This window comes from Ranitomeya variabilis, chromosome 3 (genome assembly GCF_051348905.1).
Source record: "Ranitomeya variabilis isolate aRanVar5 chromosome 3, aRanVar5.hap1, whole genome shotgun sequence".
Taxonomy (NCBI): Eukaryota; Metazoa; Chordata; class Amphibia; order Anura; family Dendrobatidae; genus Ranitomeya; species Ranitomeya variabilis.
In genome coordinates, this window is record NC_135234.1 from 593064430 (window position 1) to 593077552 (window position 13123).

The 13123-nt window shown below is 39.7% G+C and overlaps 1 protein-coding gene across 1 annotated transcript; it reads left to right on the forward strand.

Moving 5' to 3' along the window:
- Window positions 1-621: 621 nt before the first annotated feature.
- On the forward strand, window positions 622-12919 carry LOC143817742 (uncharacterized). Its single transcript, XM_077299228.1, has 17 exons — window positions 622-759; window positions 1175-1199; window positions 1931-2560; window positions 3322-3771; window positions 4287-4491; window positions 4582-4710; window positions 4815-4948; window positions 5385-5618; window positions 5801-5938; window positions 6048-6125; window positions 6237-6342; window positions 6832-6933; window positions 7240-7814; window positions 8925-9024; window positions 10137-10238; window positions 10534-11129; window positions 11235-12919. The coding sequence occupies exons 2-12, from the start codon at window positions 1183-1185 to the stop codon at window positions 6904-6906; spliced, it is 2196 nt and encodes a 731-aa protein (XP_077155343.1). The 5' UTR covers window positions 622-759; window positions 1175-1182; the 3' UTR covers window positions 6907-6933; window positions 7240-7814; window positions 8925-9024; window positions 10137-10238; window positions 10534-11129; window positions 11235-12919.
- The last annotated feature ends 204 nt before the right edge of the window (window positions 12920-13123 follow it).

Genomic DNA, 13123 nt, shown 5'->3' on the forward strand with positions numbered 1-13123 from the left:
AAGCAGACGCCAAGGGACCTGACGGGCAACAGATGGTGAGTATGTACTGTTTTTTTTTTTTTACATTTACGCTGGTAACCAGGGTAAACATCGGGTTACTAAGCGCGGCCCTGCGCTTAGTAACCCGATGTTTACCCTGGTTACCAGTGAAGACATCGCTGGATCGGTGTCACACACACCGATTCAGCGATGTCAGCGGGACCTCAACGACCAAAAAAAGGTCCAGGCCATTCTGACACGACCAGCGATCTCGCAGCAGGGGCCTGATCGCTGGTACGTGTCACACATAGCGAGATCGCTACTGAGGTCGCTGTTGCATCACAAAACTTGTGACTCAGCAGCGATCTCGCTAGCGATCTCGCTATGTGAGACGGGGCCTTTAGTGAGACGGGGGCTATACACACTCGCAAACACTTTATTAACAAAAACCCCTCAGACGTGCTGTCTCCTCACCTACTACTGAGCTGATAACACATAATGAAGGGGGAAGGAGAGAGCCATTCTTTTTCAAAATGTCCAATCACAAGCCTTACTCCGCCTACCTATGAAGCACAAAACTGTTACACTTATAAACTATTTTGCCAGACTAGCTGAATAGCTTTTGCTTGCTTACATTAAATATCACTTGTGCTATTTTCCTAATATTGCTTTTTTTTCAGAGATTGATATTGTACTTTTGGACACCGCTTTTAGAAGATTTATTTGTTTTCTTAAACTTTTGGATACCGAACTTCAGTTTCAAGCCCGAAGTCTGCTAAAGTAAGTTCAAATATTAATTCTCATGGAGGATATTTCCTTTAAATAATTGAATACATATTATCAAATGTTTACAATTATTAGTCATAAAATAGCCTTCAGCTAAACAAATGATTTTGATAAGTTTACATTAGAGTGCACATCGTAATTTTGGTGTAATTATATATATATATATATATATATATATATATATATATATATATATATATATATATATATATGTATATATATATATACCTGTATACAGGGGTATGGTTCTGGGGTCTGTACACATGGGGTGTGGTCCAGGGTTTGTATCCAAGAAGTCTGGAGGATATATATCCCTTACTACCCCTACCGTGCTGCCTACCTATGATGCTTATTTTGTGTGTCACTTTTGCCATTTTCCTAATATTGCTTTTTTAACATTTTTTTTCAGTTTCAAACATGAAGACTGCTAAACTGTAAGTTCAAATATTTTATACTCATGGAGGAAATATCCAGGGTCATATTTGACATTCATGCTGTCCTAGGCACTTTAAGTGGGCGCGCCCCCTACAGATCAGAAGTACTTAGCGTGATGAGGTCTTCTCATCGTGCTGCAGTGACATCAGCAGAGTGTGCACGCCACAGCCCAAGGGGTCAGGGAGCTGATTGGAGCTTTGTTATGGAGTCTGGGGAGAGGAGGGGAAGGGAGGGAACATAAATATATATATATATATATATATATATATATATATATATATATATATATATTTTTTTTTTTTTAAATCCTGAGCCTGGCTTCACCCCCTTGACCCACCGCCCTAGGCATCAGACCTAGATATATAGATAGATATATAAATATAGATAAATAGATATAGAGATATATATAGATAGAGATATACATGTATTTTTAAAAAAATCCCAAGCTAGGCTCCACCCTCTGCCCTAGGTACCAGACCCCCAATGCCTAGCGTAAAATACAGACCTGGTATATCCTTTAAATGATTGAATAAATATTATCAAATGCTAAACACTTTTGGTCATAAAATAGGCTTCAGCTAAACAATTGATTTTGATAAATTTACATTAGAGTGTTCATATAGTGATTTTGGTGTAATTGTGTACTTTCATGAGATGCTTTACTTATGGATAAGCTTTGGACCTTCATAAATGGAGCATTTAATAACTAATATCTCTGCCTTTTTAACAGTCACAACCGAACACCGAAGACTTGCCCATTATGCTTCAGGCCACAAAAAATCCTCTCTACGCATTTAAAGCGGACATGTATGAAAATAAGCAGTGAAGATGACAGAAAAGCCACTCTGGAATCAGCCAAACAGACGCTGGTCAACATTGCGTCCAAGGGAACGGCTATCGATTATGAAGAGATCCTGTCTCTTGGATCCCTGGAGAATGTGGTCCCCTTCTTGGAAGAAAGAGGGTTTGTAATATTCAACAAACCATCTACCTCTGCACCATTTTCTGCTGGTGCTTCATCAGAGCCAACAACCGCTGCTCAAACTGAGGTACTAAAAGAGAAGGTTGCAGGTGTACTGGCCCCAGAGGACACAGAAGAAGAAATGGAGGTTACACCTGCACACGAAGAGCATGAAGTTGAAAATGTACCCACCCTATTGGAGCCTGAAAAGCCTACAGAAGACTGGCATATAGAAGAAGAAGAAGAAGAAGAAGAAGAAGAAGAAGAAGAAGAAAGACATGACAAAGGAGAAGACAGCAGAGAAGAAGGTCATAGAGATGTTGAATCTACACGGCCACCTGAGGAAGGTCACGATGAAGAAAATGTGGAGGAAGAGGGTTCTGATCAAACCACACAGAGGTCAGCATGTATAGAGTGCCTATATCCTCTAAGCACTGTTAAAGTCTACTTTTTCTGACATAAGATGTTCACCCTTCTGTATGTCCTTGTATACCCTAGCTTTCCCTACCCCATCCTCCTTCACCTCCTCCCTTTCCCTTCAACTGTTACCTATGAAACCTCTGGAGGTTTGCCATAAGTAGGCCATATGTCTATTATGTTTATCAAGCAAAATCAAAATAGTAGAAAGTCCAACAAGCGTCACATGGAAGGAGGAGAGATATTGGGGTTTTTTTTTCCATCTTTATTGGTGTCCATCATAAAATAATTTGCTTACGTGTTTCAGGTGTAATTCTTTTATAATGGACACCAATAAAGATGAAACATATAAAATATCCATTATATCTCCTTCTTCAATCTGATGATGTCTGGACTTCCTCCTATTTTGATATTGCTTGTTACGCCTGGGTGTCGGCCCAGGATCTCTGCCCATCCACGGCACCTACTCCTTTTGGACCTTATGCACCTTGTCTACTAACTGGTGAGTTGATGTACCCATTTTATTTGACTCTTGTGTTTATACATGAAGCACTATGTAATTAATCGACCGTTGACATCATTTTGCTTATATGATTATATTTTAAGCCTGACTGTGGCTGATGGTCGAACATACAGGTTTGCTAGTCCGTTATATGTTACGTTATGTGACAAAAAGTAGTAACAAGAGAATTGGTTAAAAAATGTCTAATGCCTGAGCTGTCTTTATTTCTCCCCAATTACAGAGCCCTGCAGACAAGATGGACAGTGGATACAAGAAAGAAGATGATGGCAGCTGGTTTATACAAACGCCACTCTTTGCAGGACCCACTGCTGGTGGGCTTCTCCAACTATTTACAGCACACCTTGGGGGTGAGATACTTCAGACAGGAAGTTGCGGATGTAGCCAGGTTCCTCTTTTACATGAACCCCAAAGTTGCCAATCTGGACTTTGTAAAAGATGTACAAAGGGTCCACTCCTTCTTTACAAAGCTGCGGCACCTGAATCTGGCAAATCAGACCATATTCAACTACCTAAAACATGTGCGTAGGTTCATGACTTACAATTTGAGAGCCTCCAACCTCTTTGAAAGAAACCGTGCACTGTTTAAGTCATGTGAGTTTTTTCTGACCGTGACCGAGGATATACAAAAGAGGTTGTCAAAGGGAATATCAAGAGAAGTTGTCAGCAAAAGGTGGGTTATGAGCCAATATGTATTTTGAGCTAATATATATATTTAGATTTTATAATATACAGCATTTCATATTTTCTCCTTCATAAAATTTCCCCCAACCCTAAAACATTGCAATATGGAATGCAATATTGACACCATGTATATTATTTCCTCCCATTTTTGGCGATATCTCATTATTCCATATTCACCATGTATGTTTTTGATTTTAATGGTTTGGTTTGTGCATATTTGTAACAAAATACGATCTGATTTCCTATTATTGTGTTGTGTGCACTCCATTATACTATGCAGCATTCTCTCTCCTTTTGTAAGTCACTGTTTGCGTAGTGAGCAGCAACCCTTGATTTTGGTTCCCTTCATTACCTTATTACATTTATTTTTGGGGTGCCCGTTACACTTTTTTCTTCTTAGAAGATCTCATAACCCTCATACACTTAGTGTTGAAGTAGATATTGTTTATATATTTGTACTGTGTTGCTTGTATATACCATAATATTCCATTACATTATTTTTAGGTACCTGGCACTGACAACATCGCAACATACACCTCAGGAGTGCCGGAAAATCCTGGATGTGGCAAAAGAACCATTTTTAAAGTGTGTTCAAGCTATCAAAGATGGATGTGACCTTCAAGGCACCCAGCTGGAGATAATTTACTATCTGCAGGCCCTGCTCCTGCTGAAGCATCTGCAGCGACCGGGGGTCGTACGGAACATGACTGTAAGTCCCTCTCTTCTAGTCTTTTCAGTACTCATACTCATTTTTGGTTTACTTTTCTTCATGGCTAACCTTCAGTCTCTGCATCCTTAGGTGTCCGAGTGGAAGGAGAGGATTAGCCACACATATGATGGGGAAGACCTTGTTGTTATCGGTGTAAAGTTACACAAGACCGCTACACAGCAAGTGGCCACATTTGTCCTATCTAAGGAGGAAGAAATGGTGAGATTTAGTTATGCTCCTTATTAATTTATGATGTAATACATGATGACACATTTCTATTTTACTATATTATTTATTAAGATTTGGTTTTGTTTTATTTCTAGTGGTTCAGAGTTTACTTTGAAAGAGTCAGACCGAAGCTTGTGAGGAAGAACTCGCCACAAGAGACATTTTTCCTCTCTACCTCAGGGAAGGAGCTCTTCAATGTCTCAAATGACATTGCACGGTACCATCACAAGTAAGATTTACAAAAATGACCAATTATTCTTGAATAAAAAGCACAGTGCCATGACTTATCATTCTTCAATAGTAAATTTAGTGCTATGTATTTTTTTCAGCATTCCTTTCTAGGTTGGATTGGCAGTGGTAGCAAACTGTTTTGGGGTAATATGATTGATCTATTGTGTGCCAATCACATGTGCAGCATCCAAAATATGCAATGAATGGCACTCTGAAGTAGTGATGGGCGAAACACTGACTGTTCCGGCCTGGGTGGGGGGTTCAGCCAAATGCCGAACATTTTATTAAAAGTTCAAGTTCGGGTCACAGAACAGTACCACAACCCGAACATGGAACCCATTCATGTGAATCAGGGACACTGACACCCCTGTTTTTTTTATCATTCTTCAATAATATAGTGCAATGTATTTTATTTTTTCTGTATTTCTTTCTAGGTACAAACTTCCGGTTATCTCAAGTCAACTTGTGAGGAGGGTATGTGAGACATGGACTCTCCCAAAATATTCTGACTCAGAGAAGTGTCTCTTTGCAAAATATCTTGCGCATACCAATATGACTGCTGAAAGGACATACAGAGAGAAGACCCTGACGGACATATGTCATGCATACAAACTAGTGGCACAGGCAGGGGAAGAAACCAGTGATGAGCCTCAAGCCAGCACTTCAAGGTAATATTTTGTGGGTAGTAAATTCATATAAGCTCTGTAATATCCCATTTTTGAGCTGTGTCCCAGGTATGAAAAGCTATTTTAGCTATAACATTAAACTTTAATTCTTTGAACAATAAACCTCCACCACCATGAAAGACAGTTACAAAAAAGTAAAATAAAGTTTTCTAACTCTTCCTTAGGGATGCCGAAGCCTGCACTGCCCAGGAAGGAGACCGCAGGGAAGAAGACCGAAGACTCCAAGTGGACATGACTGACCAAGAGGAAGACAGTAGCGAAGAAGAACAAATTAGTGAACCGGATGAGATCTGGACTACAAGGTGAATACATCAAAATTATGAACCTGTCTATAGTTAGTTTGTGCATCATCACCTGATTGTATACCAATGGTCATTTTATTCATATACCCATCTAATTATCTTTTTCCAGAGCAAGATCACCCTCTCCTCAGCTCAAGGTAACGAGGTCCAAGAGAAAGAGGATGGGGCAGGACAGGAGCCACACAAGGTAATGAGTGTTCACTGTCTGACATTAGTGATTGGAAAATAAAATACAATAAAACCCTCAAAATCTCATATAAGGTAGTAATTCCAGTCTTAATTTTTTTGTCTTTTAAAGGCATGAAGACCCAACAGACTGTAGAAGGGACACACTACCAAAACGTGTTCCCGTCGTCTACCTACGTCGCCTTGATGAGGACACTGCCCAAACCTGTGCACACTCTGTAATATCACATTTTTATTTTATTTTTTAGCTATGCCCCAGCTATGAAAAGCTATTTTAGCTCTTCATAACTACTTTGATCATTCTAACATTAAACCTGCACCACCATGTTTGTCAGTTACATAAAAATTACACTTTTCACAGCCCTGGTACCTCCATAAATACCTTTATGCCTCTTTATAACATGCTAACTTTTTAATCCAATCATGAACCTAGCCAGACACCTTGGAGTCAACATGACTCAACAATCACCCAGGCAAGTCAGTGACCTCTTAACTTTTTAATCCAATCATGAACCTAGCCAGACACCTTGGAGTCAACATGACTCAACAATCACCCAGGCAAATCAGTGACCACTTGAAAACATTAGCATTTTGGGAACTCACTCATCTAGGAATGTGGACTTGGTATTGCAGTGTATGTTTTAATATATTTACTACTTTGCTTTCTAAATACAGTAAAATATAAGGTTTTTTTAACTTCTCCTTAGGGATGCCGAAGCCTGCACTGCCCAAGAGGGAAACCACAGGGAAGAAGACTGAAGACTACAAGCGTACCTGACTGACCAAGAGGATGAGATCTGGACTACAAGGTGAATACATCAAAATTATGAACCAGTCTATAGCTAGTTTGTGCATCATCACCTGATTGTATTCTAATGGTCATTTTATTCATATACCCATCTAATTATCCAAGATCACCCTCTCCCCAGCACAGGATAATGAGGTTCCAGAGATAGAGGATGGGGCAGGAAAGGAGCCCCCTTAAAGGCACTGACAATACTCATTGTTTGACATTAGTTATTGGAAAAGAAAATAAAAAAAAAAAAAAAACCCTCATGCTGTTTATCCTCATGAGGTTGTAATTTCAATCTTCATTTTTTTTTCTCTTTTCAAAGCATAAAGATCCAACAGAGAGGAGGGCCACTGCCAAAATGTGTTCCCATCATCTCCCTACGTCTCCTACACTCTGCCCAAGCATGTACCAGTCGTCCTACTACGTCACTTGCATGAAAAAGATAAGTTTATATTTTATTTCTCCTTCACCATTATCATCCATTTCTATTCTTACCCATGTATCTTTCTACATTATAAGGAATAACCTACAGCATGCCAAGGTAAAGTTGAATCAACCCCGTGTTTTTTATTCCATCTTAGAACAGAATACATGTTATGACGTTTCAGCACCTCACACATCAATCTCATGCTTGAACATAACAGTGTGAGTTGGTGTGATGTCACAACATGTATCCTTGCATATTAGTACAGTAATAGATATTGTATAGGGATGAATAATAGTTTCCAGGGATCTCACCAGCAAATGCACAATCTATCAAAGAAAGAAAAAAGAAAACCATTTTTTAAGTAAATGCACCCTGCTGCCATCATTTCTAAGTGGAGGAATATGATCAATGATTCTAAATTTCGCATTCTTTTCAGAGTGCCAATTCTCTATAAAAGTGTATTGAGACAGGTAGGAACTTGGCTAAAATAAACAATATATACATACACATACACACACTTGCAAACACTTTATTTACAAAAACACCCTTAATCCTTCTTACTCTTTACCCACTGATGGACTGATAACACCTAATGAAAAGAGGGCGAGGGCAGCCATTCTTTTTCAAAAAGTCCAATCACAAGCCTTAAGGCCCCGTCTCACATAGCGAGATCGCTGCTGAGTCACAAGTTTTGTGACGCAACAGTGACCTCAGTAGCGATCTCGCTATGTTTGACACGTACCAGCGATCAGGCCCCTGCTGTGAGATCGCTGGTCGTGTCGGAATGGCCTGGACCTTTTTTTGGTCGTTGAGGTCCCACTGACATCGCTGAATCGGTGTGTGTGACACTGATCCAGTGATGTCTTCACTGGTAACCAGGGTAAACATCGGGTTACTAAGCGCAGGGCCGCGCTTAGTAACCTGATGTTTACCCTGGTTACCAGCGTAAATGTAAAAAAAAAAAAAAACACAGTACATACTCACCATCTGATGTCCGTCAGGTCCCTTGCCGTCTGCTTCCTGCTCTGACTGACTGCCGGCCGTACAGTGAGAGCACAGCACAGCAGTGACGTCACCGCTGCGCTCTGCTCTCACTGTACGGCGGCTCAGTCAGAGCAGGAAGCAGACGGCAAGGGACCTGACGGACACCGAAAGGCGAGTATGTAGTGTTTGTTTTTTTTGGTAACAAGGGTAAACATTGGGTTACTAAGCGCGGCCCTGCGCTTAGTAACCCGATGTTTACCCTGGTTACCCGGGTGCTGCAGGGGGACTTCAGCATCGTTGAAGACAGTTTCAACGATGCCGAAGTCGTTCCCCTGATCGTTGGTCGCTGGAGAGAGCGGTCTGTGTGACAGCTCCCCAGCGACCACACAGCGACTTACCAACGATCACGGCCAGGTCGTATCGCTGGTCGTGATCGTTGGTAAATCGCTATGTGAGACGGGGCCTTTACTCCGCCTACCTATGAAGCAAATAAAACCTGCTACATTTATACTATTTTGCCAGACTAGCTGAATAGCTATTGCTTGCTTACCTTAAATATCACTTGTGCTATTTTCCTAATATTGATTTCTTTTCAGAGATTGATATTGCAATTTTGGACATCGCTTCTAGAAGATATATTTATTTTCTTACACTTTTGGATACCGAACTTCAGTTTCAAGCCCGAAATCGGCTAAAGTAAGTTCAAATATTCATTCTCATGGAGTATGTATGTATATATATATATATATCCTTTAACTAATGGAATACATATTTCAAATTTTAAATTATTGGTCATAAAATAGCCTTCAACTAAACAAATGATTTTGATAAGTTTACATTAGAGTGTACATAGTAATTTTGGTGTAATTCTGTATATCTATATACAAAAGGCTGTTTACAGGGGGTAGGGACAGTGTATATACAGCTCTGGCAAAAAATAAGAGATCACTGCAAAATTGTCAGTTTCTCTGATTTTTCTCTTTATAGGTATATTTGAGTAAAGTGTACATTGTTATTTTACTCTAAACTACTGACAATATGTCTGCGAAATTCAAAGCTAAAAATTTTGTATTTATTTGCAGCAAATAATAAAGCCCCAAAATACAAAAAAACAGGGTAATCTCCAGGCGCTTAGTAACCCGATGTTTACCGTGGTTACCAGCGTAAAAGTAAAAAAAAAAAAAACAGTACATACTCACATTTCGGTGTCCGTCAGGTCCCTTGCCGTCTGCTTCCCGCTCTGACTGTCTGCCGGCCGGAAAGTAAGAGCAGATCACAGTGGTGACGTCACCGCTGTGATCTGCTTTCACTTTACAGCGGCACTCAGTCAGAGCGGGAAGCAGACGGCAAGGGACCTGACGGACACCGGAATGTGAGTATGTACTGGTTTTTTTTTTTTACTTTTACGCTGGCATCCACGGTAAACATCGGGTTACTAAGCGCGGCCCTGCGCTTAGTAACCCGATGTTTACCCTGGTTACCCGGGACCTTGGCATCGTTGGTCGCTGGAGAGCTGTCTGTGTGACAGCTCCCCAGCGACCACACAACGACTTTCCAATGATCACGGCCAGGTCGTATCGCTGGTCGTGATCGTTGGTAAATCGTTATGTGAGACGGTACCCTTACACTGTGGAGTCAACATGACTCAACAATCACCCAGGCAAATCAGTGACCTCTTCAAAACATTAGCATTTTGAGAACTTAAACATCTAGGAATGTGGACTTGTTATTGCATTGTATGTTTTAATATATTTAATACTTTTCTTCTAAATACATTAAAATCTAAGGTTTTTTTAACTTTTCCTTAGGGATGTCGAAGCCTGCACTGCCCAGCAGGGAAACCACAGGGAAGAAGACTGAAGACTACAAGCGGACCTGACTGACCAAGAGGATGAGATCTGGACTACAAGGTGAATACATCAAAATTATGAACCAGTCTATAGCTAGTTTGTGCATCATCACCTGATTGTATAGTAACGGTTATTTTATTCATATACCCATCTAATTATCCAAGATCACCCTCTCCCCAGCACAGGATAATGAGGTTCCAGAGATAGAGGATGGGGCAGGAAATTAGCCCCTCAAGGCACTGATAAAACTTACTGTTAGACATTAGTTATAAAATAAAATAAAAAAACAAAACCCTCAAGCTGTTTGTTCTCATGAGGGTTTAATTCCAATCTTTATTTTTTTTGTCTTTTAAAGGCATGAAGATCTAATAGACAAAAGAAGGGCCACTGCCAAAATGTGTTCCCGTCGTCCTACAACGTCACTTGGATGAAAAAGATACGTTTTTATTTTATTTCTCCTTTTCCATTATCATCTATTTCTATTCTTACCCATGTATCTTTCTACATTATAAGGAATAACCTACAGCATGCCAAGGTAAAGTTGAATCAACCCCGTGTTTTTTATTCCATCTTAGAACAGAATACATGTTATGACGTTTCAGCACCTCACACATCAATCTCATGCTTGAACATAATGGAGTGAGTTGGCGTGATGTCACAACATTTTTCCTCTTGTATGATGGAATAAAAATACATTGATTTTACTTTACCATGGAGTACTAAAGCTTATCCCTTATGTCCTCTATTATGATTCTGAATTTAACACCTGCCTGTTGCCAACATTTCTCAGTTTAATGGTTGTGCTGCTCTTTTACTGTGACTATTATCCATCATAATTTTGTTTTCTTTAATTTTAGCATATTTAATATTATTGATGGAAAATATGGTGAAGGCATCCATGATGACAACACAAATTCTCGACAGACTGCAAGAGAAGCCATCCACCTCACTGTAAGTACTTGAAAAGTAGAATATTTTTGCTTGATCAATCTTTCACAAATATTGCATTCTTCTGTTTTTGTTTTTTTAAATAAAATATATATGTGTCTTTTACAGAGCTGCAATTGAAAAAGAGAAACGTTTAATCAAGAAAAAGAAACGAAGCCTGGACCTCCCACCATGGAGACCAAAGAAGAGGATGTTCAAAGATTTTCAAAGATTTATTTCCCTATATCCCCTAACTGTTGTGACAGAACCACTGATGTTAAAACAATACCAGGACAAGTTCCCACTGAATGGACAACATCTGTATGATAGGTGGAGGAGGAGACAGAACAGAATGCGAGTGGACTATATATTTGGACTTCCTAAGGATGATCATCCAGATGACGAGGAGGTGAAGAGGTGTATTGCACAGAGACTTTGGAAATGTAACTTGCCGAGGGTGAAGGATATTTTGGAAAAATGGAAAAAGTGTTAGACTTAGACCAGGACAATAGACAGTACACTCTTACAAGGACACTTATTCTGTTGAATGGACATTTCTATGGATTTTGTTGGATATGTCAAAAGCTTTTGATCATATTGGGTCTGACTTGTGAGACCTTCTGTGATCAGAAAATTTGAAATACCTTATGACCTGCCATAAGTGTTTAATAATGACAGTATGTTTTATTTCTTGACAAATGTATGTTTGAATGCAAATACACACATTTATTAGTGGGGGTTTGTTGGGATGGGGGCTGTTTAATAAAGTAGATATTTTAACTTAAAGTAGAAGAGCAGGACTGGGGCAAGTTCCCAGTGTTACATGTACCCTATTAAATAGAGCAATTTTCTCAATACATTCACATTGCGGGACTGCCTCATTCCCCCTTTCTCTGCCTCCGTGCAGAGAGTGGAGTTAGTCGTGGCCACGATGTGAGTGCAACATCAGGGCATGTGTTTATCAGACTCCTAGGAGCAGCTTGAGAATCAGATGCCATGATGCAGCATTCACATCGAGGCTGTGGCTGCCCCAACTCTGCATGGAGACAGAAAAGGGGAATTGTGACGCCCCACAATGTGAGCATACATAGAAACATGATTTATTTAACACCAGGAAGATGTCTCAGCACTGCACTTCTTCCTTAAGGAGCGTAAATTCAAATTTGCTGAATGAACATTTGAATACCTATTTTTTGTTACACTGTATTAAAACATGTTCATAAACAGGAAAGGGTTCTTTACAGTCAGAGCAGTCAGGTTGTGGAATGGCGATCACAAGAGGTAGTTATGGCCGACACTATAACAGCTTTCAAAAAAGGGCTGGATGATTTCCTTGATGCCCATAACATTGTGGGTTATAGGTAAATTAGACAACATGTTACACCTATAGTAGTACTTTTGATCCAGGGTACTTGTACCGATCGCCTTTCTAGGGGTCGAGAAGGAATTTTTCCCCGTGGTGCAAATTGGCTGAATGTATCCTGGGGTTTTTGCCTTCTTCTGGATCAACAGATTTAGGTACATGGATTATAGCAATACCATAACAGTAATACAAAAATACAACTAATTAAAAAATTATAAACTGGTTTATATGTAATTGTAATAGTGCAGTAATAATAAAAATGGTAATTCATGTGTGAGGCCGAGTCCCAGCAAGTTAGTGTAGTGTTGGTATGGGGAGTACAATTGGGGGAGAAAGGTTGAACTTGATGGACCTAGGTCTTTATTCAACCTACATTACTATGTTACTATGTTTGCACTGATTTGATGTGATGGGGTTTGTTCAATAAATTTTGTTTTTCTTTTTAACTAAACATATGTTTGTCTTGAATTTCATTGTTTAAAAGAACTGGGAGCCCATAGGTGAATGGTGGGTGTCTTATTGTTAAGGGAGGGATTCTAGTGGTGTAAGGGACTTCAGATTGCTGTGGTAGAGCCATAAAATCTTTAGTCTCTAAGGATTATGGGAAGATTCATAATGATGAAGGGGAGAAAAAGGGCTTTGAGTGGCAGACAGC